Here is a 25264-nt window from a genome sequence, read left to right on the forward strand (position 1 = left end):
GACAGTGGTCTGCTGAGGCGGATAAATCAGAAACATACATTAATCTTCTCACAGACTATGTTTCAGCTTGTAGAGACGGAGCTGAAAGCAGTGCTCAGTTTAAAATGGGAAAATTACAAGGTGGGAACATTTTAAGAAGAAGCAGGTAGAAAAAAAATGGATGGATAGAAATTACAGTAAAATAAGCAACAGAATAATGTTTGTTAAGATCCATGAAGATCATAGTTTAGGTTAAATTTCCCCCTCTCCAGTACAGATATGAGGGAAATGTTAATATTTGTCCATTTGATGCAGCTGATATAGTATCTACATCATATTTTAATCCATTCTAACCTTACATCAAGCTATCAATAACATAAAATAAAGTTAGTAATGTACATTCACCACTAATACCGTTAGCTGAGATCCAGTGGGACACTGGGAATTAGATTTCTGTCTGCTATATTAGTGCAAATGTTATTATTCTGAAATTATTTATACATTTCTGTGGATTCAACGGAAGAAACTGTCAACATAGGATTAGCTGGTCAGAAAAATATATTTATAATATGTTTTTATATTATGAATATTAAAATGTATATAAACTGTTTATATATAAAAATGTATGTTTATAAATGTATTTTTCAAAGAAACTATTTTAAGTCCAAGTAAAAAGACTCAATTTATGAGGTTTTTATCATTTTGTTTTATTTCTAGCAGCAAACTTTCTTGCTCCAGATTTTGGGATCTATTAATTTATTCTTCTAGATGTTTATAGTTCCATTTTTAAAAGTTATGAGCTTGTTTATAGCTTAATTCTTTGCTCCAAACATATCTCTTCTCCCTTACCAACAGATCTGATTTATGAGTTACCATGACGTACATTTACTGAGGCAGCTCCTCTTGGTTCCATTGGATTCTAAAAATAATATTTTTTATTAGCCTTTTTTATATTGTGTCTTTCACATTTATTTTCACCTCCTGTAAAAAGTGTCAAAAGATTTTAGTAAATTATTCCTTTAATGCAGCAACATGATCTCCAAATGAATATAGGTAAAATCCCCAGTGCCATCCTTATAGGCACCCTACAAATTCCTTTAAATAATGCAACTGCAGCATTTTTATATTGAACATTTTAAAGGTCATCAAAGAGTCAAGAAGCCTTCAGTTACTAATCTATGACTTTCTGCTTACCTGGAGGTCATTTTTTCTTTGCCATTGTTCAAAATAGAACAAACAACAACATGCTATTCAAGTACGTCTGATATGTGTTGAGGAAATTACCTTCTCACCAAAACTTATGCATATCTAGTGTCAGAACAGTAATTAAACAGTTTAAAACAACTGTAACTGTGACAAACAAGGCTGAATGAGAACGTTTATCTTTCTACCACAAACGGTGAGGACAACGGTAAAAACAAACTGCTGGAGAGCTGCAGCGAATATTTCAGACTGTGCTACTGCAATAAAAGATTCATTTTACACATCTTTAACATTAGGGAGCAATAAATGTGAAAGAAGTTGATAATTGTCATTTTTCATTCTGTATCTCCGTTTGGCAGGTGGAGTGTGACAAGGCAGCTCTGCTCATGAACCTGCAGGAGTCGCAGACCCAGCTGCAGCACACGCAGGGTGCCCTGACTGAGCAGAATGAGCACGTCCATCGCCTCACCGAGCACGTTAACACCTTGAAACACCTGAATCCAGACAAAGACTTTGACGACCCACAAGAGAGTGAGAAACCTGATGGCGGCTCCCCATCCCCGTCATCCAACAGCCACCATGATCCTGAGATCCTGGAGTGTAAGTACAAGGTGGCAGTGACGGAGGTGATCGACCTGAAAGCAGAGCTCAAAGCTTTGAAGGAGAAGTACAACCAGGCTGTGGAGAGTCAGGGAGACTGCCACAATGATGACAGAGTCCAGGCACTGACTGAACAGGTTGGTTACGTGTGGATTATATTCACAGCATCACATTTATTTTGCGTTTTATTTGGTTTTTAGACCCACATTAGCCACAAACTTTAGTTTATGTTAGGTGCTTTGTGAGATAAATCAATTACTGCATAACTGTAAAGTGGAATGAAAATGATGCATGTTTTTTTGCTAAAATTTTTTGCAGATAGAAATCTGAAAAGTGTGTCTAGCATCTTTATTCTTTACATCCAAAATAAAAACTTTGCTTATTCTTCTTTATACAATACAAATCAGGTGAAAACATCAGTGAACATGAATTTTCACATTTTGCCTCAGATTTGGACTTTGACTAGGCCATTCTAACACTCTCCATGTCCAGATGATGGATTTAACAGAGATCTTGTTTTCTAATCTGACTATACTCTATACTGTTTACTAATTAGGTGACCTTTGAAGATATTAGGTTGCAAGGGATTTAATTTAAGTGTATCAGAGTAAAGGGGCTGAATACAGATGCATAACTAATTTAAGAGATTTTTATTTGACAACCATGCGTTTCTGTGGATTCCTTCCATTTAACAATTATACATTATTTTGTGTTTATCTATAGAACACATTTATGTTTGCAGTAACATGACACTTCACCTTTTTTATTGCGACAAGATAACTGACCGTAATATTATCAATCAGTCATTTTCTACCGCTTATTCCATAATGGGTCACGGGGGAGCTGGTGCCTATCTCCAGCAGTCTATGGGCGAGAGGCGGGGTACACCCTGGACAGGTCGCCAGTCCATCGCAGGGCAACACACAAACAACCATGTACACACTCATTCATACACCTAAGGGCAATTTAGAGACCAATTAACCTAACAGGCATGTCTTTGGACTGTGGGAGGAAGCCGGAGTACCCGGTGAAAACCCACGCATGCACGGGGAGAACATGCAAACTCCATGCAGAAAGACCCCAAGCTAGGAATCGAACCCAGGACCTTCTTGCTGCAAGAAGAACGGTGCTACCAACTGCACCACCATGCAGCCAATATTATCAATCTGCTGTTAAATACTACTTATTAAATTTCACATGATCTAAATAGTTTCTTAACATCAGATTTCAGATTTGGAACGAAGCTACCGCGAGAGCCGGGAGAGGGTGGCTAGCCTGGAGGTAGACCTCAGAGCTGCAGCAAACACTGCAACAGAGAGCCAGAGCATGCTGAACGCAGCGCAGGACGAGCTCGTAACTTTCAGTGAGGAACTGGCGCAGCTCTACCACCACGTCTGTCTCTGCAATAATGAGACTCCGAACCGCGTCATGCTAGACTATTACCGGCAGAGTCGCACTACACGCAGCGGCAGCCTCAAAGGCCCAGAAGATCCTCGAGCTTTGCTCTCTCCTCGCCTGGTGCGACGACTTGCTGCAGTGTCTGCAGCCTGCTCATCTGATTCCCTGCGCAGTCCAATGGACTCCCCATCCAAAGACGCCCACCACAGTAACACAGCAGGCAACTCAGCAGACTCTTCGTCTTGCCATAGTAGCCCCATCCACAATATCACTGGATCTCCATCTATCAGCATATCCCGGTGCCCATCTCCAGTGCCCTCAGACACAGGCGGGGACCTGCGGAGGGAGCCCATGAATATCTACAACCTGAATGCTATCATCAGAGACCAGATCAAACATCTCCAGAGAGCTGTTGATCGCTCACTGCAGCTGTCCAGGCAGAGAGCTGCAGCCAGAGAGCTGGCAACTATGCTTGACAAGGACAAGGAGTCCTGCATGGAGGAGATCCTAAAGCTCAAATCCCTCCTCAGTACCAAAAGAGAACAGATAGCCACACTACGGCTGGTCCTCAAGGCAAATAAACAGGTGAAACCCTTCCTTTATAATGCAAGAGAATTTGTTAAATATATTTTTCATTAATAATTCTTTTAACCAGTTAAATTTTGCTTCTTGCAGACAGCAGAAAATGCCCTGGCTAACTTGAAGAGCAAGTATGAGAATGAAAAGGCAATGGTGACAGAGACCATGATGAAACTGAGGAATGAACTGAAGGCTCTAAAAGAAGATGCTGCCACCTTCTCCTCTCTCAGGGCCATGTTTGCCACAAGGTGAGAGAAAATCTGTCAAAAATCTGAAAAAAAAAAAAAAAAAGCAAACCAACCAGAAAATATAAAGAGAAATAGCTTTAATGGGCTGCAGCAGAACAGATATCCTAACCTTGTCTCTTTGCAGATGTGATGAGTATGTTACCCAGCTGGATGAGATGCAGAGGCAGCTTGCTGCAGCAGAGGATGAGAAGAAGACATTGAACTCCCTCCTTCGAATGGCAATCCAGCAGAAGCTGGCTTTGACACAGCGGCTGGAGGACCTGGAGTTTGACCACGAGCAGATTCACCGTGGCCGTGGCGCTAAAGTGCCCAAGATCAGAAGCAGCCCACCCAAAGTGAGTCATATACGTACCCTACATGAAGCCTCAGTTTCTGCCTATGTGTATATTAAGTTCAGGCAGACGTCAACTGCATTAGTTCTGTTATGACAGGATTAATATAAATACTACAATCCCTGCAGATGTATTTACACTGTAGCAACAGTAGAGCTCCATCCTCAAAGTATCTTCACAACAGTTCAGAACAGTTAGGTTTAACCTAAAGCTGTCGATGGATTTTAAGAAAATCATTAGTTTGTATAAAACATTTAAATCCCTTGAACTTTTTCAAATTCAGTTACTTTATAAAATGGCTCTACAAAGTTTTGACTCAGGATAGTAGGACAGATTTTTATTTAAGGAAAGATCTGCAAACCATGTTACATTTCCTCCCACTTCACAGTTGTGCACCCCTGTGTGCAGGCTGACACTCAAGGTTGTAATGCGACAAAATTAGAAAAAGTTCAAAGGGTATGGATAGTTTATTTTTTAGCATTTCCATATTTCAGTATTTTCTGTTTAAAGTGTGTTGTCCAGTGTTTGGTTCTACTTCTGAAAATATTTAGAAATGACTGAAAAATCAACAAAAAATGGCTTCAGAATCAGTTTATGTTTTGTGACTCACAGCGCCTCCTTGTGGGTGATTGTGGAACATCCGAGATTATTTTAAGCGATCACATTAGGGCTATTCTTCTATAATTAAAATGTATGACGTAGCTCATCTGCTGTTTTGAGAAGCCTGGACACCGCTAAGATCTCTTTCTTTATGTTTTACACTCAGTGCCAAACTGGAAACATCATGATGCAAACATCAGTTCCAGTGACAAATTCCACCCACCAGATGGTAGTGTTGGATTATGTCTTCTTTGTGTGTTTTATTTCACAGCAGTGTAGGACAATGAGCCGTGTTACTGGTTCCTTTGACTCCAGTGGTGGGTCCAGTCTGTGTTAGCAGAAGAGTTAATGCTGATGCTTTTATTCCAAGCATCTGATTGACATGCAGCTGTTCTAGAACTATTCTTTATAGAGTGAAATCAGTCCAGTGCTTCTGTGAACTGTACCTGTAATGTTCAGTTCCTCTTGAATGGAGTAATCCTCCTGTTTTGCTTTTGCTATCCTGTTGTCTAACCTCGAGTGTCATCATTGTGTATATTTGTCTAATTTATCAGTTTTTTGTAGATTGTCAGCAGCCTGCTGCCTCAGTACCGACATTCTCCCCACAACTAAGGCGAGGGAGAACTTCTCTAGCCCGCAGGTAACAAGCTAGAGAACCTGCTGGCTGTTTCAAATCTCTCCTAGTAGCACTTCTGCATCTAGATAACTGGTCCTGCATGTTCTCGATATTCACACTTGCTTCACCTAGTACTTGTTGAATAAAATATTGCATCGTAGTGCATTAAAATTATTCATTTTTTTTATTCTAGCATTAAAGATTTTCTCACTATGCATGTATAATGTTGCATGGCAGTGCTCTTTAGATGCTTATTTATTTCATTTTGAGTTCACATTTCTTTTCAAAGAACAATGTCTACCTGCACTGTTGAGTAACAGCCTCACAGTAATTTTTAAAACTGTCCAAAAACTACATTTACTGATTTGTGAAGTTTAAAAAACAGTTTCATCCAACCTCATGAAGAAGATTTGTTTTTTTATCTAAGCAGATATTTTGGACATGTATCCAAGGCAACCGCTGGCAAATCTGCGATGTTTTTTTATATTTGTTCTGTTCTTGTTGTCTTTCTTTCCAGCCATGTTTTAAAATTAATTGGTTATCCCCTGAAACTACGTCCTGATGTATAGGGCAGCTTTTCATTGTCTTTGATGGTGTTTAAAGGAAATGTTTGACATTAGAAAAAACTGCTTTTCCTAACTGAGATGAGAAGATTTAGCATGGCTCTCATTTCCCTGTCCAGTAAGCCTGAAGCTGCCATTAGCAGTGTGTCTGACCAATTGCCTAGACTGACTATATTCAATATTTACACAAAAACTCCCTTAAACTTCACTATTGAGTCTCATAAAAGTATTCCAACCTCTCAATCCTTTTGTTGTCTGTTTACACCTATCCCAGCTTTCCACTGGAATTATCTGTGAGAGCAAAAACACAATGTATTTGAAATAAAACAAATTATGTATGGTTTTCAAATCTTTCGGCAAATAAAAATCTGAAAAGTGTGTTTTGAATTTGTATTTTGGGCTTCTCTAAAGTTCGGTTCTGTGCTTCAGGTTCAGTTTAATTTCATCACTAAATTTTTTCAGTGGAAAAATTGCTATTTGTCCACTTTTTTGAATAATCTGCAGATAACTGCACAGCCAGACACTGATTTTCATTTTTCCCGTCTTTGTGCTCAACACACCCAGCTGCTGTCAACAATTTGATTTTCTGCAAGCAAACTAACTCTTTACAGGAAAGCTAAACTCTTTTTCCCAAGATGTCTACGTTTTCTTGAATAAACCCCATCCTTTTTAAATATGTCAGATGTTGCATCTTTTGCTCTTTCAACACTATTTTCCTTTCTTCCTTTGCACATTTACTGTTGTTTTCACAAACTGTCTTTCTGCTTGTTTGTGTCTTTTTTTCAGTCGTAAATGTTTGGACGAACTCCAGGAATACCGAGCAGTCCTGTCCAGCAGTTGCAGCCTTCTCTCCCCATGCGACCCACGTAGCTGCTTGGCCCACCAGCCCCATCCTCCTGGCACCTAGTCCTGCTGCCACCAGCCCAGACCCCAAGCCCTGGTCTGGTAGGAGCCATGCAGAGGCAGAGACCCCCTGGATGAGGGAACGGGTCTTCTCTTCCCTCAGCCCAGCAGTCCACCCCTTACTGAACTCTGTCCCCTCCGCAATCTCGACATGGCCCGGCTCTTGCAGGCCTCCTGGCTACCTGGGTTGTAGAAGAGATGCAGGACGCGCTCCCATCTTCTTGATGTGACTTCCTGCAGTGGAACCAGTAAACGGACTGAACTGAGGCAAAAATGCCAGTGATGCTGAACTGGAATATTTCTATTAGTTCACACTGTTATTTATTAATAATTTATTGACTCTATTTATTGTTTATTTATGGGATTTATTGTTGCCTTTCTGTTTTGATTTTTTTGTTTTATATTTTTATAAGAATTCATTCCTGCTGTTGAGAAGTGATCAGTTTAGCAGATTCACAATAACATTGTCAGTTTTGTTCTCTTTCATCAAAAATGAAACAAAAATAGAAATCTGATTCTACTCTTTTTAGAAAAAGCTTAGCTAATTAAACCATGAAGCATTTTGTGAGTATACCAACCAGAACATAAACCATATATGGAGGGTTTTTACAGAGTAGCCCTTAGACACATGACATAAGGCAGTTCCAGCAGACTAAAGAAAGAAAAATGTTTTGTGCTTCTGATGGTTGATTTCAGCTATTCTTCTTTCAAAGGTTTTTCTTGCGATGCTTGTTTATGAATTACTTTAACACATTTTTAAATTGGATATATAAAGACTGTTTTATACCACTTATTGTTTATTTATTATAAACTTTTTTTACAGCAGATCTTGATGATGTTTGTAGTTCAGCTCTCAGAAACTGAGTAGAGTAGATCAGGTTTGTGGTTTTGACCTGGTTTTTCCTTTTGAATTGCAGAGGTTTAAATGACCACAGAGTGAAGGGATACTAGTAAAGTTTCAGAGACCTCTTCATGTTGCATTAAGGTCACTGTTATTTACACATTCTGTTGTCCTCACTGAGTATTTTCTGTCTTTCTCGCTGTCAACATTGTGGAAAACAGCCATGGTAATATTTTTTTCTTTATTGTGCAGCTTTGCTTATTTGTTTTCACTGCCTGCCCTTGTTTTGCCATGTCCCTTTGCTTCCCCCAATCAGAATGCAGTATAATATAAGCACAATTCTGCACTATGCATTAGAGCAATACAGCAGCAGTGGTCACAGACTGATCTGGGTGAGATTTCTATTCAGTTTTGAAACATTTCTATAAGCAAGCTGTCTGGAATGGTTAAAGAAAGGGTATGCCCAGTGTTCCAGACAGAAGAAGGACAATTTTCTGTAACAAAATGAAAATATTATCTCTTTTTGAAATATAGAAAATACTGGAACTGAAAAAAAGTTCCTAGTTCATTGTTCTGTACCTTTCCAACCCCTTCATATTACAGGTCCTTCTCAAAATATTAGCATATTGTGATAAAGTTCATTATTTTCCATAATGTAATGATGAAAATGTAACATTCATATATTTTAGATTCATTGCACACTAACTGAAATATTTCAGGTCTTTTATTGTCTTAATACGGATGATTTTGGCATACAGCTCATGAAAACCCAAAATTCCTGTCTCACAAAATTAGCATATTTCATCCGACCAATAAAAGAAAAGTGTTTTTAATACAAAAAACGTCAACCTTCAAATAATCATGTACAGTTATGCACTCAATACTTGGTCAGGAATCCTTTGGCAGAAATGACTGCTTCAATGCGGCGTGGCATGGAGGCAATCAGCCTGTGGCACTGCTGAGGTCTTATGGAGGCCCAGGATGCTTCGATAGCGGCCTTTAGCTCATCCAGAGTGTTGGGTCTTGAGTCTCTCAACGTTCTCTTCACAATATCCCACAGATTCTCTATGGGGTTCAGGTCAGGAGAGTTGGCAGGCCAATTGAGCACAGTGATACCATGGTCAGTAAACCATTTACCAGTGGTTTTGGCACTGTGAGCAGGTGCCAGGTCGTGCTGAAAAATGAAATCTTCATCTCCATAAAGCTTTTCAGCAGATGGAAGCATGAAGTGCTCCAAAATCTCCTGATAGCTAGCTGCATTGACCCTGCCCTTGATAAAACACAGTGGACCAACACCAGCAGCTGACACGGCACCCCAGACCATCACTGACTGTGGGTACTTGACACTGGACTTCTGGCATTTTGGCATTTCCTTCTCCCCAGTCTTCCTCCAGACTCTGGCACCTTGATTTCCGAATGACATGCAGAATTTGCTTTCATCCGAAAAAAGTACTTTGGACCACTGAGCAACAGTCCAGTGCTGCTTCTCTGTAGCCCAGGTCAGGCGCTTCTGCCGCTGTTTCTGGTTCAAAAGTGGCTTGACCTGGGGAATGCAGCACCTGTAGCCCATTTCCTGCACACGCCTGTGCACGGTGGCTCTGGATGTTTCTACTCCAGACTCAGTCCACTGCTTCCGCAGGTCCCCCAAGGTCTGGAATCAGCCCTTCTCCACAATCTTCCTCAGGGTCCGGTCACCTCTTCTCGTTGTGCAGCGTTTTCTGCCACACTTTTTCCTTCCCACAGACGTGCCTTGATACAGCACTCTGGGAACAGCCTATTCATTCAGAAATGTCTTTCTGTGTCTTACCCTCTTGCTTGAGGGTGTCAATAGTGGCCTTCTGGACAGCAGTCAGGTCGGCAGTCTTACCCATGATTGGGGATTTGAGTGATGAACCAGGCTGGGAGTTTTAAAGGCCTCAGGAATCTTTTGCAGGTGTTTAGAGTTAACTCGTTGATTCAGATGATTAGGTTCATAGCTCGTTTAGAGACCCTTTTAATGATATGCTAATTTTGTGAGATAGGAATTTTGGGTTTTCATGAGCTGTATGCCACAATCATCCATATTAAGACAATAAAAGACCTGAAATATTTCAGTTAGTGTGCAATGAATCTAAAATATATGAATGTTAAATTTTAATCATTACATTATGGAAAATAATGAACTTTATCACAATATGCTAATATTTTGAGAAGGACATGTATCTCTTCTGTTAAAGATCTCCTCGCTGCACTGATTGTTTTGCCTCATGGATTTAAAACCTTACATATTACGTATTAGTAGTTATAATGACATCATTGAGTGAACATCCTGCTCAGTGTGTGTGTTCACTTGTTTCATTTGTCTTTGTTTAACACTACAGATACTTTTGCAACTATGGAGTGATTAAAACATGTGTGGCTCTGAGGCAGCAGCTGAATATGTGGTGACTCATTAACCTCTCCTGGTTTGCTTGAACTTTAGATGTGAATGGAGAGAGAGACACACACAGATCGAATCCCTGAAAACAGCCTGGGGTGTGACAGGAACGTTTGCAGTATGCTGGAATATAGTGGGTTTTACAGTTTCTCCAATATTTGAAACAGTGTTAAACTGGTTGCGCTAGCAAATAAAAGATGTGTCCTTTGTTTCTGCATTTCTGGGTTTTTTTTTAACATAGAAAACAGCTGAAGAGTGAAACAGTTCAAACAAAATAATATTTAACACTAATCTTTGTGTCCATTTCTCTGCACCACCCCACATTAAAATTGTAAACAATTAAAGTGAAATGCCACAGATTCTCAGTTGGATTGAGCTCTGGATTTTGACTAGGCCAGTATAAAACACGAATATACTCTGATTTAAACCATTCTATTGTTGCTCTGGCTGTATTTTTAGGGTGGTTTTCCTGCTGGAAGGTGAACCTCCACCCCAGTCTCAGGTCTTCAGCAGCCTCTAATAGGTTTTCTTCCAGGACTGTCCTGGATTTCGCTCCATCCATCTTCCGCTCTACTCTGACCGTCTTTCCTGTCCCGGCTGAAGAAAAGCGTCCCCACAGCATGATGCTGCCAGCCCCATGTTTCACTGTAAGGATTGTGATTTTTGGAGTCATATGTCATCTTTGTGTCCTGGAACAAATAACGTTTTACATTCAGGCCAGAAAAGTAGAGTTTGTTCATGTCTGACCAGAGTACCTTTTTACGGTGGCTTCAAACATGGCTTTCTTCCTACCATTCTTCCATGAAGGACAGATTTGTGGAGTACAAGTGATCACTTTCCTGTCTAGACTCTCCCACCTGAGCTGTGGATCTCTGCAACTCCTCTAGAGGTATTACATCCCTCTGGTTTGGCCAGTCAGTTAATGTCACTTTGAGCAGAGCTCTGTGAGATGTTCAGCCTGGGAGATTGTTTTATAACCTAATCCTGCTTTAAACCTCTCCAATAACTGATCTTTGTTGACCAAGTATGTGATTTCAGACAACGACTGGTTGTTCTGGATTTTGTTTAGAGGTATCAGAGTAAAAAGAAATCAAAACTGCAAGCTAAAACTTTCTAAATTCTATTTGTAAAAAATGGAAATCGCAAATCGTTTCCCTTCCACTTCACAATCTTTATAAGATCTTTATAAAATACATTGACGGTTTAAAATATGAGCCTGCTTCACCTTGAAAGATGGGGACTAAGTCTGATTATTAAAAGTTCCCAAACACACCACCAGCAGCGGTGCGCTGAGACAGGCGGGCGGGGCTCAGAGCTACACCCCCATCAAGGTGACTTTGGAGGGAGACCAAGGATCAAGGCTGAGACTGTAAACACTGTTTACTGAACTCCTGTTGGTGGTCGTTGGTTGGATGTCGCTTCTTGAACCGGACGGACCGGACCGGACCGGACATGGCCTGCCGCTGCTGCGGACAGGAGAGCGCGTCTCTAAAACTGAACTTTTAATTTCGATCTTTGTTCGACATTGACAGCCCTCCTCTGATTGTCTGAGCTTGCATGGATGAGAGGAAAATGGAAGGCTTCAACAGAGTCGCTTTTCGGAGGAAGCAGCGCAGTCTGGACGGCGCGCAGAGAGAGGCTGCAGGTGGGTTTATTGGGAATGTTCAGCTCTGCTTCCCTGTTTGCATTTGTTCTGCTGAGACTGTAAGACTCGTTCGTTTTACTTGTTTAACATTTTTAAAATCCCTTAGCACAAATTCCTTATGAGTGCTCAGTTTTATGCCCTGTTGCTCATTTTATGGCTTTAACATTGGATGCGCCCTCGCGTGTTTTCCTGAGTCTGATTGGGAAAGCTTGGAAAAGCCTGAACTTTATACACCAACACACCTAGAGGTCTGGTTTACACATCATTACTGTCAGGTATGAGAGGTTTCAGTCAAGTCCCAACCTGCAGAGAACTGGTGGCTGGAGGGCAGATTTTTCCCCAGTGTAATGTATGAAATCCGGGAACCTTTTCTCTTTTTAAGCAACACTGGAAGAACTGTTGCTTTAATGCGTTTTGTCTTCCAGCCTTAGTTTTAAAAAGCTGATCAAATATTTAGCATATGTTCTTACAAGCTGCATGATGGATCTTTGCAAACATGCAACAACTTTTCCTCAGGCCTTAGCCCACTTTGGCAGTTTAGATTCCTGAGAAAGAAGAATCAGAATCCATCCCATGTTCAGACTGTGGGCATGACCATCTGAGGCAGAAAGAGCTCACATAATTTAACCTTATCTTGGAATTCATACTTGTGTAAACATGCTGTTGGGGTACTTAACTGCATTCAGTTGAACTTGAACTTTCTTCTGTGGTTGATAGGGGCACTGCTCAGATTAGGTAACACTTTAGCTCATATATATTAATGGCAGTCTCATAAAGTCAGCTCCAGTTACACGTTATAAACTGATTCAGGAAGTGAGTTAGACTGTGGATCACCCACAGGTATAATCTCACCTCCTGTGTGAACATTGCTAAAGCCATATTCGTGTAGGTTGCATTCATCAGCTTATAGCTGCCCTGTGTAGAGCACCATTAACATAAATTACACTATGTATTTTTTGTTTGTGCTTTTGTGTCGTCTGACGACAAGTTATGAAGCACAAAAGTATTAATCTAATGCTGTAGTGAATAGTAGTAAGTTGAGTAAGTTGTTTCCTCATTTTGTTAAATTATTTTGAAGTTTCTGTTGACAATAAGCAGTTCTGATCACTGTTGCTGTTGGATTCATTTTTTAATGTCATCACTTCTCCCTGCAGATAAAACAAATCCATCTTGTTATTTCAGTAACTTTCTTGAATGTTCTGAATCAAACTAATAGGTCCAGCTTTTCTTGGAACATAGGCATTAAGGAGAGATACTGTGCTCTACATTCTACATTAAACAGACTTTAATATAAGGCTCTACTTCAGTTCATGAAGTTAGGGGTGGAGGTTCACCTTCCAGCAGGACAACCACCGTAAAGATGAACCCCAAATGAGCCGCTGCTAAAACTCAGATCAATTCACAATTATGAACTACTTTGCGTTCATCTGTAACATGAAAAATATGTTGAACTTTGTGGTTGTAGCATATCAAAACATGAAAATGTTCAGGAGTTTTGAATCCTGCAGAACAGGTATAATTGATTCCAAACAAAACTAGAGCATCTTTAGTCAAAGTTTGCAGGTTTTTACAGTAAATGGACACAGACCAGGTTTTAGTGCTCAGTCCAGACAGCTTTGGATCTTGTCCTGTAGTTTAGTGCTGGTGTTTCTGTGCAGACAGTGGGGCCTTTCTCCAACAATGAAGCTGGTTGTTCTTCGCTCAGGAGGAGCAGTGGGACTCTATGAATTAGGAGCTGTGTGGCCTGCTGGCCTGCTGTAGCTGCCATTGTTTCGTTCCACTGAAGCTCATTTATCTTGAGCTAAACCCTGTCACTGTCCTCCGTGTCTTACTTCAATAGTGCTTCTCTTGTGCATCTTATTTCATTATGGCTTAAAAATGATTCAAAAATGAATGTTCCACATTATCACTAATCACAATTTAATTGTTTTTGATGTGGGGTGGCAAAGTAAATTTATGTCAGTCAGCACTTTTTTTCACATTCTAGAAAAAATGGCTCTGAAATGCCAATATTTTTATTTTACAGATGGAAACATCTGTGAAAAGGACTTGTGTTTGCTTACTGAGCTGCAGTAGAAACAGTCAGACGTTTAGGAACCAGAGCTGGCCCGACCAGGCCATTGCTTAGGGCCCCCAAACCACAGGGGCTCCTATAAATGCTTGAATCACAGACCATAGATCTAAAATTTTCAGATTTGTGTCTTGAGAATACTGTTGAATTTGATTTGAAGATTTCTATAAAGATAAATGGAAGATAATGCAAATAGTTGAAAATATAAGATTTAAAGGAATTTGCGAGTTTTACTTTTTAAAAGTGCAAAGAGTAATATTTATTGTTTGTGTTAAAGTAACTTTAATGTCCTCCAGTCTTAAATTTCACAAACTTTATTTTTAGTGATGCACGGTATATCTTCATTAACATGTTGGCCGATGTTAGTTATTTTTTAACATATCAGTATCAGTCTGAGAAGTAAAACTGGGTTGATATTAACAACCATCTTGTTGCCATTTGTGTATGCGTTTCTGGACGGAGGTGGATGGACCATGTGGTCTCTGGTTGGTCATGTGACAGTGATCATGTTGCAGCACAGGATTTTGGGGTGTTCAACTGAATCAGAGAAGGAGTCGGTGTATCCCTAATTATTTCAACACAAATCAATCAACTAAGCAACAAAGCAACTCTTTATAAATGGGGGGTGCCATCAGGTTTTTAATAAGAGTAATAAGAGTGTTTCTGGTATATTATTTTTCATTGTATTGATGCTTCTTGGCAATAAAACTCATTTCGTTAGAAAGCTTATTTATTTCCCCTTTAATGGAGCCACATTTATATGGAAAATGCATTTCTTGGTTGAGCAGCAGAATTTACTATGCGAGTTGTGGCCATGAAAAACTGCTAATGTTAAAAAGCTGATTCTGCGATGGACTCTTGTTTGGTCTCCATTTATTTCACTGGATGACTGAAGTTTGAAGAAACAAGACATGGTGGCAATTTATCAAATTGCTAATTAACAAAAAGGAAGAACCGTCAATCCTCTCCACTCCCAAACTCTGGAGGTAGTCTCTGATAAACGCTGCTCCGTGGGGGTGAACCTGGACATCATGGAGGATAGAGTTTGATCTATTAGAGATTCATAAGATTGTCTATGGTGGCTGTATCTCATCTTCATTTCACTTTGCTTTGAGATTTCCTCCAGTGATGATAGGCCTCCTTTTTTCAGTGAGGGAAAAATACTCCCCCACAGCATCACACTGCCTCCACCAAAATGTATCATACCCACAAGCCACTTTTATAAGGTAGTACTTGATCAGTTTGTTTGTTCCAACAGAGAACTAACCAATCTCATGGCAGTAAGTTGTGGTGAAAATGACTTTGTGACGTTTAAACAAGATATAAGAATACAAAAATACAAAGTACTGTCTGGAACGCAGTAGTTGTATTCCAGGTGAAACGAGCTCATACTTACATGACAATGAAACATTCAAGCTGTTGGACATAGTCTCACTGCAGTAGATATCCGCACCTGACCCAGGTGATAGCATCCAAGATGCAAAAGGTAAAGGGAGTGATGGAGGATGAAACCCGGGCAGGAAAGGAAATTGCTATCGCAGTGTGCCCTACTAATATTGTACAGACTTTGACCATGGCAAAGCTGTTGGTATCAAAATGGCTTTTTTGAAAATGTCAGACACTGCTGATCTACTCGAATTTTCACAAACAACACAGGTTTACAGAAAATGGTCTGAAAAGTCTCCAGTGAGCAGCAGCTGAGTGGATGGAAATACATTTTTGATGTCAGAGGTTAGAAGAGAATGGGCCAACTGGTTCCGGATGATAGTCAGATGAGTCTGGGTTTCAGGTGGTTGGGTCAGAATTTGGTGAAAATAACATAAAAGCATGGATTCATCTTGCCTTCAGGTCAGGCTTATGGTGGTGGTGTCATGGTGTGGGGGATAGGGGTGTACCGGTACACAAAAATCACCGTTCGGTACGTTTTTGGCGTTCTTCGGTCAAGAAAAATACATAAACATAGAATCTTTCAAGACACCCTCATGAGGACCACACAATCGAGGCACGTGACGTCGACCGATACGGCGGAGCCGGGGTCCCACCCTGGAGTCAGGCCTGGGGTCGGGACCCGTCGGAGAACGCCTGGTGGCTGGGTTGCTCCTCGCAGGACTTGCCGGGCCAAGCCCGAACGAGAGACGCGAGGCCATCCCCCAGTGGGCCTACCACCTGCAGGGGGAACCGTGAGGGACCAGTGCAAAGAGGATTGGGCCGCAGACGAAGGTGGAGACCTTGGCGGCCCGATCCCCGGATTAGGCTGGTTAGGCTGGCTCTAGGGACGTGGAATGTCACCACACTGGGGGGGAAGGAGCCTGACCTTGTGCGGAATGTCGAGAGATATTGACCAGAAATAGTTGGGCTCACCTTGCGCTCTGGAACCCATCTCCTCGAGAGGGCTGGACTCTCTTCTACTCTGGAGTGGCCCACGAGGAGAGGCGGTGGGCTGGGGTGGGTTTGCTTGTTGCCCCCCAGCTCAGCTGTCTCGTGTTGGGGTTTACCCCAGTCGATGAGAGGGTCGCATCGCTGCCCCTTTGGGTTGAGGACAGGTCTCTGACTGTTGTTTCAGCCTACGGGCCGAGTGGTACTGACCAGCACCTGGTGGTGAGTTGGATCCGCTGAAAGAGGAGAAAGCCGGACAGACTTAGCTGGCCCAAGCGCATAGTGAGCATCTGCTGGGATGTTGGAGACATAGAGTCCGAGTGGACCATGTTCTCCGCATCTATCGTCGATGCTGCTGCCTGAAGCTGCGGCGGCAATCCCCAAACCCAGTAATGGACACCGGCAGCAAGGGACGCTGTCAAGCTGAAGAACGAGACCTATCGGATGTGGTTGGCTTGTGGGATCCTTGAGGCAGCTGATGGGTACCGTGAGGCCAAGCGTGCCGCGGCCCAGCCTGTGGTCCGCATTGCCGGCACTAAGTCGGACCTGTTCCCGGTGCATGTTGGACTCCGGCAGGGCTGCCCTTTGTCACTGGTCCTGTTTATAACTTTTATGGACAGGATTTCTAGGCGCAGCCAGGGGCCGGAGGGGGTCTGGTTTGGGGACCAGTGGATTTCGTCTCTTCTTTTTGCAGATGACGTGGTCCTGCTGGCCCCCTCTAGCCAAGACCTACAGCATGCGTGGGGGCGGTTCGCAGCCGAGTGTGAAGCGGCAGGGATGAAGATCAGCTCCTCCCGAGTCCAAGGCCATGGTTCTCGACTGGAAAAGGGTGTCTTGTCCTCTTCAGGTTGGAGAGGAGTTCTTGCCTCAAGTGGAGGAGTTCAAGTATCTCGGGGTCTTGTTCACGAGTGAGGGGAGAATGGAGCAGGAGATCGACAAATCGGTGCGGCTCCCTCAGTAATGGGGGCGCTGTGCCGGTCCGTTGTGGTGAAGAGAGAGCTGAGCCGAAAAGCGAAGCTCTTGATTTACCGGTCAGTCTACGTTCCTACCCTCATGAACTTTGGGTCATGACCGAAAGAACGAGATCCCAGATACAAGTGACTGAAATGAGCTTCCTCCGTAGGGTGGCCGGGCACTCCCTTAGAGATAGGGTGAGGAGCTCGGCCATCCAGGAGGGGCTCTGAGTACATCCTCTGCTCCTCCACATCGAGAGGAGCCAGTTGAGGTGGCTCGGGCATCTATACCGGATGCCTCCTGGACACCTTCCTCTGGAGGTGTTCCAGGCACATCCCACCGGGAGAAGGCCGGCCCAGGGGACGGCCTACGACACGCTGGAGGAACTATGTCTCTCGGCTGGCCTGGGAACGCCTTGGGCTCCCCCCGGAGGAGCTGGAGGAGGTGTCTGTGGAGAGGGACGTCTGGGTGTCTCTGCTGAGTCTGCTGCCCCCGCAACCCGGTCCCGGATAAGCGGAAGAAGACAAGTACGAGGATTTTGTTTTTTACTTCGGTCAACAGTAAACAGAAATCATTTTTTAATTTCTGATATAAATTTTAATTTTATTATGTTCTAAAACCTACAAACTGGAATGTAAAGAACTGGTTGAAGATTTGGTGGATTTATTTTTCAAAGAATAAAGTAGTGTAAGCAGGCATAGCCAGTGCCTGGATTAATAAACTATACAACAATTTGACCACATGAAAACGGTCAGTGTTGATGTTTAGAAGTTTTAAAATAAGACTGTGCCCATATTTGAGAGTAAAACATCTTTAAATCATTTTGGGGTTATTGCAGGGATATTTAGACAGCTAAATTCCCCATCTGTACCTCAATGCAGCATGAACAGATGTTGGAAAAAAATCCCCTCTATGGAGTTTGGGCTGATTGCTACAGGAAGCCATTTGGACGTCAACTGATTTTTCTGCAGGATCTGTGATAGTTAAATTAATCTTGAAATTTTGTTAGATGAGTATTTCAGTTCAGTGCAGAGTGAGCTACATACCTTAATGGTTATTGCTGACATAAGGTTCTGGTTCGGTCCACCATCCTTTCTCCACTGTAGCTGCATGAGAAACCTCCATGTCCCCAAATAGCAGAGTTCAGTAATAGCTGGAAGTCCTCTGTTTTGTTTTGGTGTCACTTTTTGCGCTACAGAATGTTTCATTGTGGTCTTAGTTCTGCACATCAACATTCTGCATGTGTTCATGTATAAAGCATCGCATTATTCTTTTGGTACACATGCGAACCGAACTGACAGGGCTATACCAGATATTTTTGGTACGAATATGTGTACTGTTATACCTCATATGAGGGGAATATTTTCTTTGCACACTTTGGGCCCTTCAGTATCAACTGAGCATTGCTGAAGCATCACAGCCTGCCTGAGTATCTTTGCTGACCATGCCTTCTCTTTATGACCACATTGGACCTATCTTCTCCACCGTCAGCAAACCTCAATTCAATAGAACACCCTTGGGATGTTGCAGAACAGGAGATTCTCATCATGGACCTTCAGCCAACAGATCTGCAGCAACTGTTTGATGTGTTGCTGTCAATAAGAACCAAAATATCTGAGGAATGATTCTGACACCTTGTTGAATTTAAGCCACCAAGAATTAAGACACGTCTAAAAGCAACTGAGGGTCTAACCCATTTCTCTGAAGCTAATAAAATGAAAAGTGATTCAGAAATAAAAAATAAATGCAAAATATGTATTGTTATAGAACTACAATATGAATAAAAAATATTATTTTATTATTTTAGCTTCCATTTGTCAGTTATTGTCATCGACGACCTCGGGTTGGTTCGCCCCTTCGCTAATTTGTGTCGCCATGTCCAGCCATGTCCTTAACCCCTCAGTATCTGTCTAATTTAGTTGTATAAAGTATGCTTTTTCTTACAGATAATTTCATTCAAATATACTGTTGAATTTTCTGTCATAAAGATTTTATGCTATTAGCAGTTTACACTCATTGTGGTTCTTATCCCCATGTGAACCAGTCAGCACTTATACACTTATACACAGTCAACACTTATCAAATATAACAGATTATGAATTCTGATCAGACCAAAAATAACTCAAAGAGAGCTGCTACTGGTACGTAGATCATAATTTCTGGAGTCATATGAACACATTTCCTTGCAATAGACTATGAGTAGATTCTAGGAAATTGTTTGAAATCATTACTTAGAAAGCAGATTGTAAACCTCCCTGTGACAAATGGCAGAATTACAAGATGTAACAGAGCAAAATGACCAGCACCTCTCATCAATAGCATTTATTTTATTTATTTTTATTTATTTTATTTAAGGTGCCTTTCAGGGCACTCAATGTCAACTTAAAAAGTAAAAACCAATAAAAAGAAAAAACAACAACAAAAAATAAGAATAGAAATATAAGAAGGACTATGGTGCTTGATCAGGGTAAAAATGCTTGTTTGAACAGATAAGTTTTTAGTTGGGACTTGAAAAGGGAGAGAGCGTCTGCGTTTCTGATGTCAGGAGTGAAAGCGTTCCAGAGGCTGGGGCAGATTGACTAAAGACCCTGAATCTTTTGCTGGTCAGACAACCAGGAAGTGCCATGAGGCTGATAGATGAGGCTGATCTAAGAGACCGGGAGGGAGTATTAATGTGTAGAAGGTCAGAAAGACATGAAGGAGCAAGGTGATTTATGGCCCTAAATGTATAGAGCAAGATTTTGAATTCTAGGCAGTATCTGATTGGGAGCTAGTGGAGCTGTTGAAGTAGAGGTGAAATGTGACTGGTGAGTGATGTTCTAGAGATGACCTGGGCAGCAGCTTTCTGGACCAGCTGGAGTTTATGATTGGATTTATGGAGGAGACCAAAGAAAAGAGAGTTACAGAAGTCCAGGTGAGATGTGACCAGACTATGGACCAGGATTGCAGCAGTGGCAGGAGTGAGGAACGGGCGGAGGTGACTAATATTACATAGGTGAAAGTAGGTGGATTGGGTGATGTTGTTGACATGACTTTGAAAAGATAGAGTACCGTCAAATATGACACCCAGAGTCTTAACTTGAGTGGATGGAGAGACAGGTGAGGGTGTAAGTGGAATTGGTCACAATGAGGATAATTTCTGTTTTGTCGCTGAGAAAATTAGATGAGAACCAGGCGTTTATTTCCTGTAAACAGTCACAAAGGGAAGTAGGTGGGGTGGTAGAGGAGGGTTTGGTGGAGAGGTAGAGCTGGGTATTATCAGCATAACAGTGGAAATTGATGCTGAATTTACAGAGCAAATGACCAAGAGGGAGGAGGTAAATTATAAATACAATTGGGCCAAGGACAGAGGCCTGGGGAACTCCAGAGGAGAGTGGAAATAGCTGGGATATGGTCAGATTTCAACTGAATGAATTGTGAGCGGTCAGTGAGGTAAGATTTAAACCAATCCAGAAGTGTTTCTGATATTCTAATGCATTGTAGTCGCTCGAGTAGGATGGTGTGGGAGACGATGTCGAAAGCTGCACTGAGGTCAAGTAGGATGAGAATGCTTAATAGCCCAGAGTCTGCTGTCATTGGAGAGTTTCTGGGCTGTGGCGAGGGCGGAAACCAGATAGGAACTGTTCATAGTGGTTGTTGTTTGAGAGATGGGCATGAACCTGTGATGCAACTGCTTTTTCCAATACTTTGAATATGAATGGGAGATAGGACAAAGGTTGCTGAAGTTGTTGGCATCCAAACCAGGTTTTCAGAGTGTAGATGTTGCTGCAGCTGATTTGAAAGGTGATGGAACAGTTCCAGTGATGATGGAGTGTATAATGGCAGTGATCAGAGGCAAGAGAGATGGCAGGCAGGTTTTAACCAAAAAAGTAGGCAACGGGTCCAGTAAGCAGGTAGAAGGTTTAGATTTCAATATCAGATCCGAAATATCATCAGCAGAAGGAAGTTGGAAGGTTGATAGTGGTTGGATGGGGGGGCTGAGGAGTACTGGTGGAGGTGATCCACAGAAGGTCTGAGGGGTCAGCTGTTGGTGGATTTTGGCTATTTTCTCAGTAAAACATGTTAGAACTGAATTGCAGTGGTCAGAGGAGTGGGAGTAGGATGTGAAAGGGTCTGGAGGACGCAATGTGTTGTTAACCAATGAAAACAGAGTTTTAGTATTTCCAGCCCCAGCAATGATGAGATCTTTGTAATACTGGGATTTAAATGAGCAGAGGGTGACTTTGTCATGACAAATGTGGGAGTGATACAGCTGTTTGTGAACAGCCAGACCAGTTTTCCTGTAGAGCCGCTCGATTTGACGCCCCTCAGCTTTAAGTTGACGTAGCTGAGGAGAAAACCAGGGAGAGGAGTGGGAAAATGAGACAGTTTGGGTTTTTAAAGGAGCAAGTGAATCCAGCAGAGTATGGAGACTAATGTTGTAATGTGCAACTAGTTCATCCGGAGAGGAGGAGTAGTTGATGTTGAGGAGGTTGTCCATACCTGATGTGAGCACTGCTATGTTAATATTTTTGAGATTGTGGAAGGTGACACGTGGTTGTTTAGCTATTGAGACCCAAAGCTGTCTAAACTAGAAGTAAAGCCCTTAGTGAGAATACGGTTGATGTTGTCCATAAGAATATTAAAGTCACCCAGCAGAACTATATTTGGGGCGACTGAACAGATGTGGGTGAGGAAGGCAGAACGTTCATTAATAAAATCCTTGTTGGGTTTTGGTGGGCAATAAATAGTGGCAGTAACAGTTGGAGTGGGTCCATTTAGTTGAAGAGTCACCGACTCAAATGATAAAGAAGTAATGGAGGTGAAGCAGAGCATCGTTTATTTAATGATCAGTGTTCTTCACTTTGCTTTGCTAAACAATCTGGCCTGATTATTTATAAATTAGAGCTGATGGGATTTGATACTTTTTTTCCAACAGTTTTTCTCAATAAATATCTCAATCTGTTGCAGAAGCATCTGGACAGGACGTCATTTATTGGCTCCTTTGGTAATCAGTGTTTTGTTTTTGTTGCATATAACAGGATATGGCTAATGCCTGTTTTTATAATTTACATCTGAACATGCAGAAATGCTGACGGATGAAGGGTGTTGCTTGTAGTAGTTCCAGTAGCTTCCAGTAGGTGGTGATAAATACCAAAATATGGTTTTCTTTATTTCTTTAAGTGTGTGTGTGTGTGTGTGTGTTCTTGTACTTGTTGCTGAGTGAGAACCATTTTTCGTATTTTTATCGCAAAGTGAGGACATTTTGACAAAGTGAGGACATTTTCCTGGTCCTCACTTTTTCAAATTCCGTTCTCGGGACAGAGGTTAGGTTTAGGACTAGGGTATGAATTGAGTTATTGTTAGGGTTAGGTATTAACTAGTTAGGGTTAGGGTTAGTGTTGGGGTCAGGGTTAGGCACTAAAAATCAAGGAAAATGAATGGAAGTCAATGGAAGTAACTGAAAAGTCCTCATAAAGATAGTAAAACACGGATGTGTGTGTGTGTGTGTGTGTGTGTGTGTTTGTGTGTGTGTGTGTGTGTGTGAGTGAAATTCCAAAATTTCTAAATACATGTGTTTTTACACATTTTATTTTGAAAGTACAATCCTATAGTACAAAATTCGGTTTAGATGTTTTGAAACCTTAAAGAACTAAAAGCCCTTCATTTTTTGTGAGCCATAGTTTTATTAGTTTGCATTATTAGGCATTATTTAAAATGGACATGTACTTTAGTAAAATATGTTTGATTTAACATTTGATTTTCTTTCAACTTGCAGAAACGATCCTCTGTGACAGATACAGTCAGGAGGAAAGTTGTCCGTGTTCTTAAACTAAATCCTGGGTATTCAAATCAAAGGTTGTGCCATGATTCAGTGTTTTTTCTTTCCATTCACCAGCTGCAGTTTCCTGACAGAGATGTGTGTTGCTTCCCTCTCCTGCCTGGCATTGTTTGATAGGGAGGCTTTCCTCATGAACTTTCTGTAGTCTTCTTTACCTTTTGAGTTCAAGCTGAGCTTAAAAAATAGGAGAATTCAAGCAGGCGTTTCAGCCCGCTGGTCACTGAGGGACCAGGAGGCACTTTTAGGAAGGCATTTTAGTGGAACTTCTGGGCCAGATTGTGTAATCCTGTCTCTTCTCGTCACCTTTGTAAAATTTGGGATATTCCTTTCCCCAGAAGACAGACAGATGCTGGATGGACGCTGCAGGATGGATGATTCATCTTGCTTCACTTAAGCCTTGGAGCCTCTGATAGAATGTCTTCTAGGCAGGTCTCACCTCTTTGTGTACTGGCGCAGAGGAAGGAAGTAGCCCTAAACTCACTAAACAGAGGTGTATTTTTGGACTTTCCCCAAGAGAAGTGAATTTGTTTTGTCCTTATCTTTTCATACCTTCATTTCTTCACTTAGACTCAGCATGGAGTACCCTCCCAGTCTTTATTAGAGGTTCCTTCTGAGACAGTTAGCCCCAGGTAGGGCTTCCTGATGGGTCTGGACTTCACAATGAAGAGCTATCTGATTAGCTGATAACACATGTTAGAAAGAGACGTTGAGTGGACTAATAATGAAACGGCGCCGTAAGTATCGGTTTTGGAGTCGGAAAGGTAAAAACTCAAAGATGTGTCTGCTCTGCTGCTATGGTAAGATCAGGAAACGCCTTGTTTAGGTTTTTAAATGTCTTACTGTCGATTATGAAGTTTTTGTTGTTTAAACCGTTGCATTTCAAACGCCATCAGAGTCGACTCTCTACAGAAATGAGTCTGCATTTGCATCTCATCTGGCTTTTAACTTATCTATTTTCATCCAGCAAGCTGGATCAAATTTCTAATCCTATTATCTCGCTTTTCCCCTGATAAACCATTAACTATGTTGCTGGCTGGTTTGTGCAACTGCTCCTTCTGCATAAAGCTAATTATTTTCAAAAAAGTAGCAGATGCATGCTCCGTATATTACTCCTGAACAGTGAGTGTAATCGCTGAGCTGATGTTGATTTAGCAAACTGTTTTGGTTTCCATGTGAAGCATCTCGTTGGTGTGCAGCAGCATGAGAGAAAAACTTTAAAGCCCCCACACTGGAAACAGTGAGGCTGTTCTGTTCTCGGAGGCCTGGGAACAGTTTCCCCCTCTTAAGACCCTCTTCTGACCACTCTGGCCTTTTGGCAGCTTCCCCATTGGCCCATTAACTGTTTTCATCATGCGCTGCACTGGAGACGGGGATGCATGTCGTTACATATAAACCCTTCAACTGTGCACATCTTTTTGGACGCTTTGCACCATTGTTGAGGAACGGTTGAGTCAACCTTAGCCTGCAGCAGTCCAAAGGAAACGATGTGAGGCTTTCTGCTCCTTTCTTGTTGGCAGGAAGGAAAAGGCTGGGAACACCAGTTGGCCCACAGCCTTTCACCATGCTCATTGTTTCAGTGTGAGACAGGCTGTCTGAAGGACACAACACAGTACCAGTTGGCTTGCTTTTCTGCTTTTTCGGGAACCCACAATAGCAGTTTCAAATTTTTTATTTTAAGTGTTTTTATTTTGTTTCTGTAGCCTTTATGATTTGTCCCTCTCAGTTTGATAGGTGGAATCTTATCATAAATGTCAAAGAGCCACAGATTCATTGTAGCAATATTAATAATGAAATACTGATATGATGATACTGTACAGAACGTAGCAAAATGTATTCCTTTCAGTTGAACTTCTTCATAAATGAACAAAAAGTAGTGCATAATCGTGAAGTTGAAGGATAATAACACTTGGTTCCCAAATATTTTACAAATAAAAATCTGAAAACTGTGGCTTTAATTTACATTCATCCATTACATTCAGCACTTTATAGAACCGCCTTTTGCTGAAGATCCAACTGCAGGTCTTTTGGCGTTTGTATCTACCAGCTTTTAGACATCTGCAAACTAAAATTTTTGTCCATTCTTCTTTGAAAAACAGCCAATGTTCAGTCAGATTGGATG

General features: G+C 41.7%; 2 protein-coding genes across 4 annotated transcripts in view; both read left to right on the forward strand.

Moving 5' to 3' along the window:
* bicd1a (bicaudal D homolog 1a) overlaps window positions 1-7040 on the forward strand; it is a 38959-nt gene extending 31919 nt beyond the window's left edge. The window contains exons 5-10 of one of the 2 annotated variants that reach the window (XM_047383263.1): window positions 1542-1919; window positions 3007-3765; window positions 3856-4007; window positions 4132-4342; window positions 5504-5579; window positions 6905-7040. In XM_047383263.1, the coding sequence (XP_047239219.1) occupies window positions 1542-1919; window positions 3007-3765; window positions 3856-4007; window positions 4132-4342; window positions 5504-5551 (1548 nt within the window). In that variant the 3' untranslated portion in view covers window positions 5552-5579; window positions 6905-7040. Of the gene's footprint in view, window positions 1-1541; window positions 1920-3006; window positions 3766-3855; window positions 4008-4131; window positions 4343-5493; window positions 5584-6904 lie in introns of those variants that run through there. The other variant, XM_047383255.1, reaches the window with a different exon arrangement.
* A 4623-nt stretch (window positions 7041-11663) lies between these two features.
* Window positions 11664-25264, forward strand: part of fgd4a (FYVE, RhoGEF and PH domain containing 4a) — a 73685-nt gene continuing 60084 nt past the window's right edge. The window contains exon 1 of one of the 2 annotated variants that reach the window (XM_047392165.1): window positions 11664-11923. In XM_047392165.1, coding sequence (XP_047248121.1) covers window positions 11836-11923 — 88 coding nt within the window. In that variant the 5' untranslated portion in view covers window positions 11664-11835. Of the gene's footprint in view, window positions 11924-23730; window positions 23943-25264 lie in introns of those variants that run through there. The other variant, XM_047392174.1, reaches the window with a different exon arrangement.

This window comes from Girardinichthys multiradiatus, chromosome 2 (genome assembly GCF_021462225.1).
Source record: "Girardinichthys multiradiatus isolate DD_20200921_A chromosome 2, DD_fGirMul_XY1, whole genome shotgun sequence".
NCBI lineage: Eukaryota > Metazoa > Chordata > Actinopteri > Cyprinodontiformes > Goodeidae > Girardinichthys > Girardinichthys multiradiatus.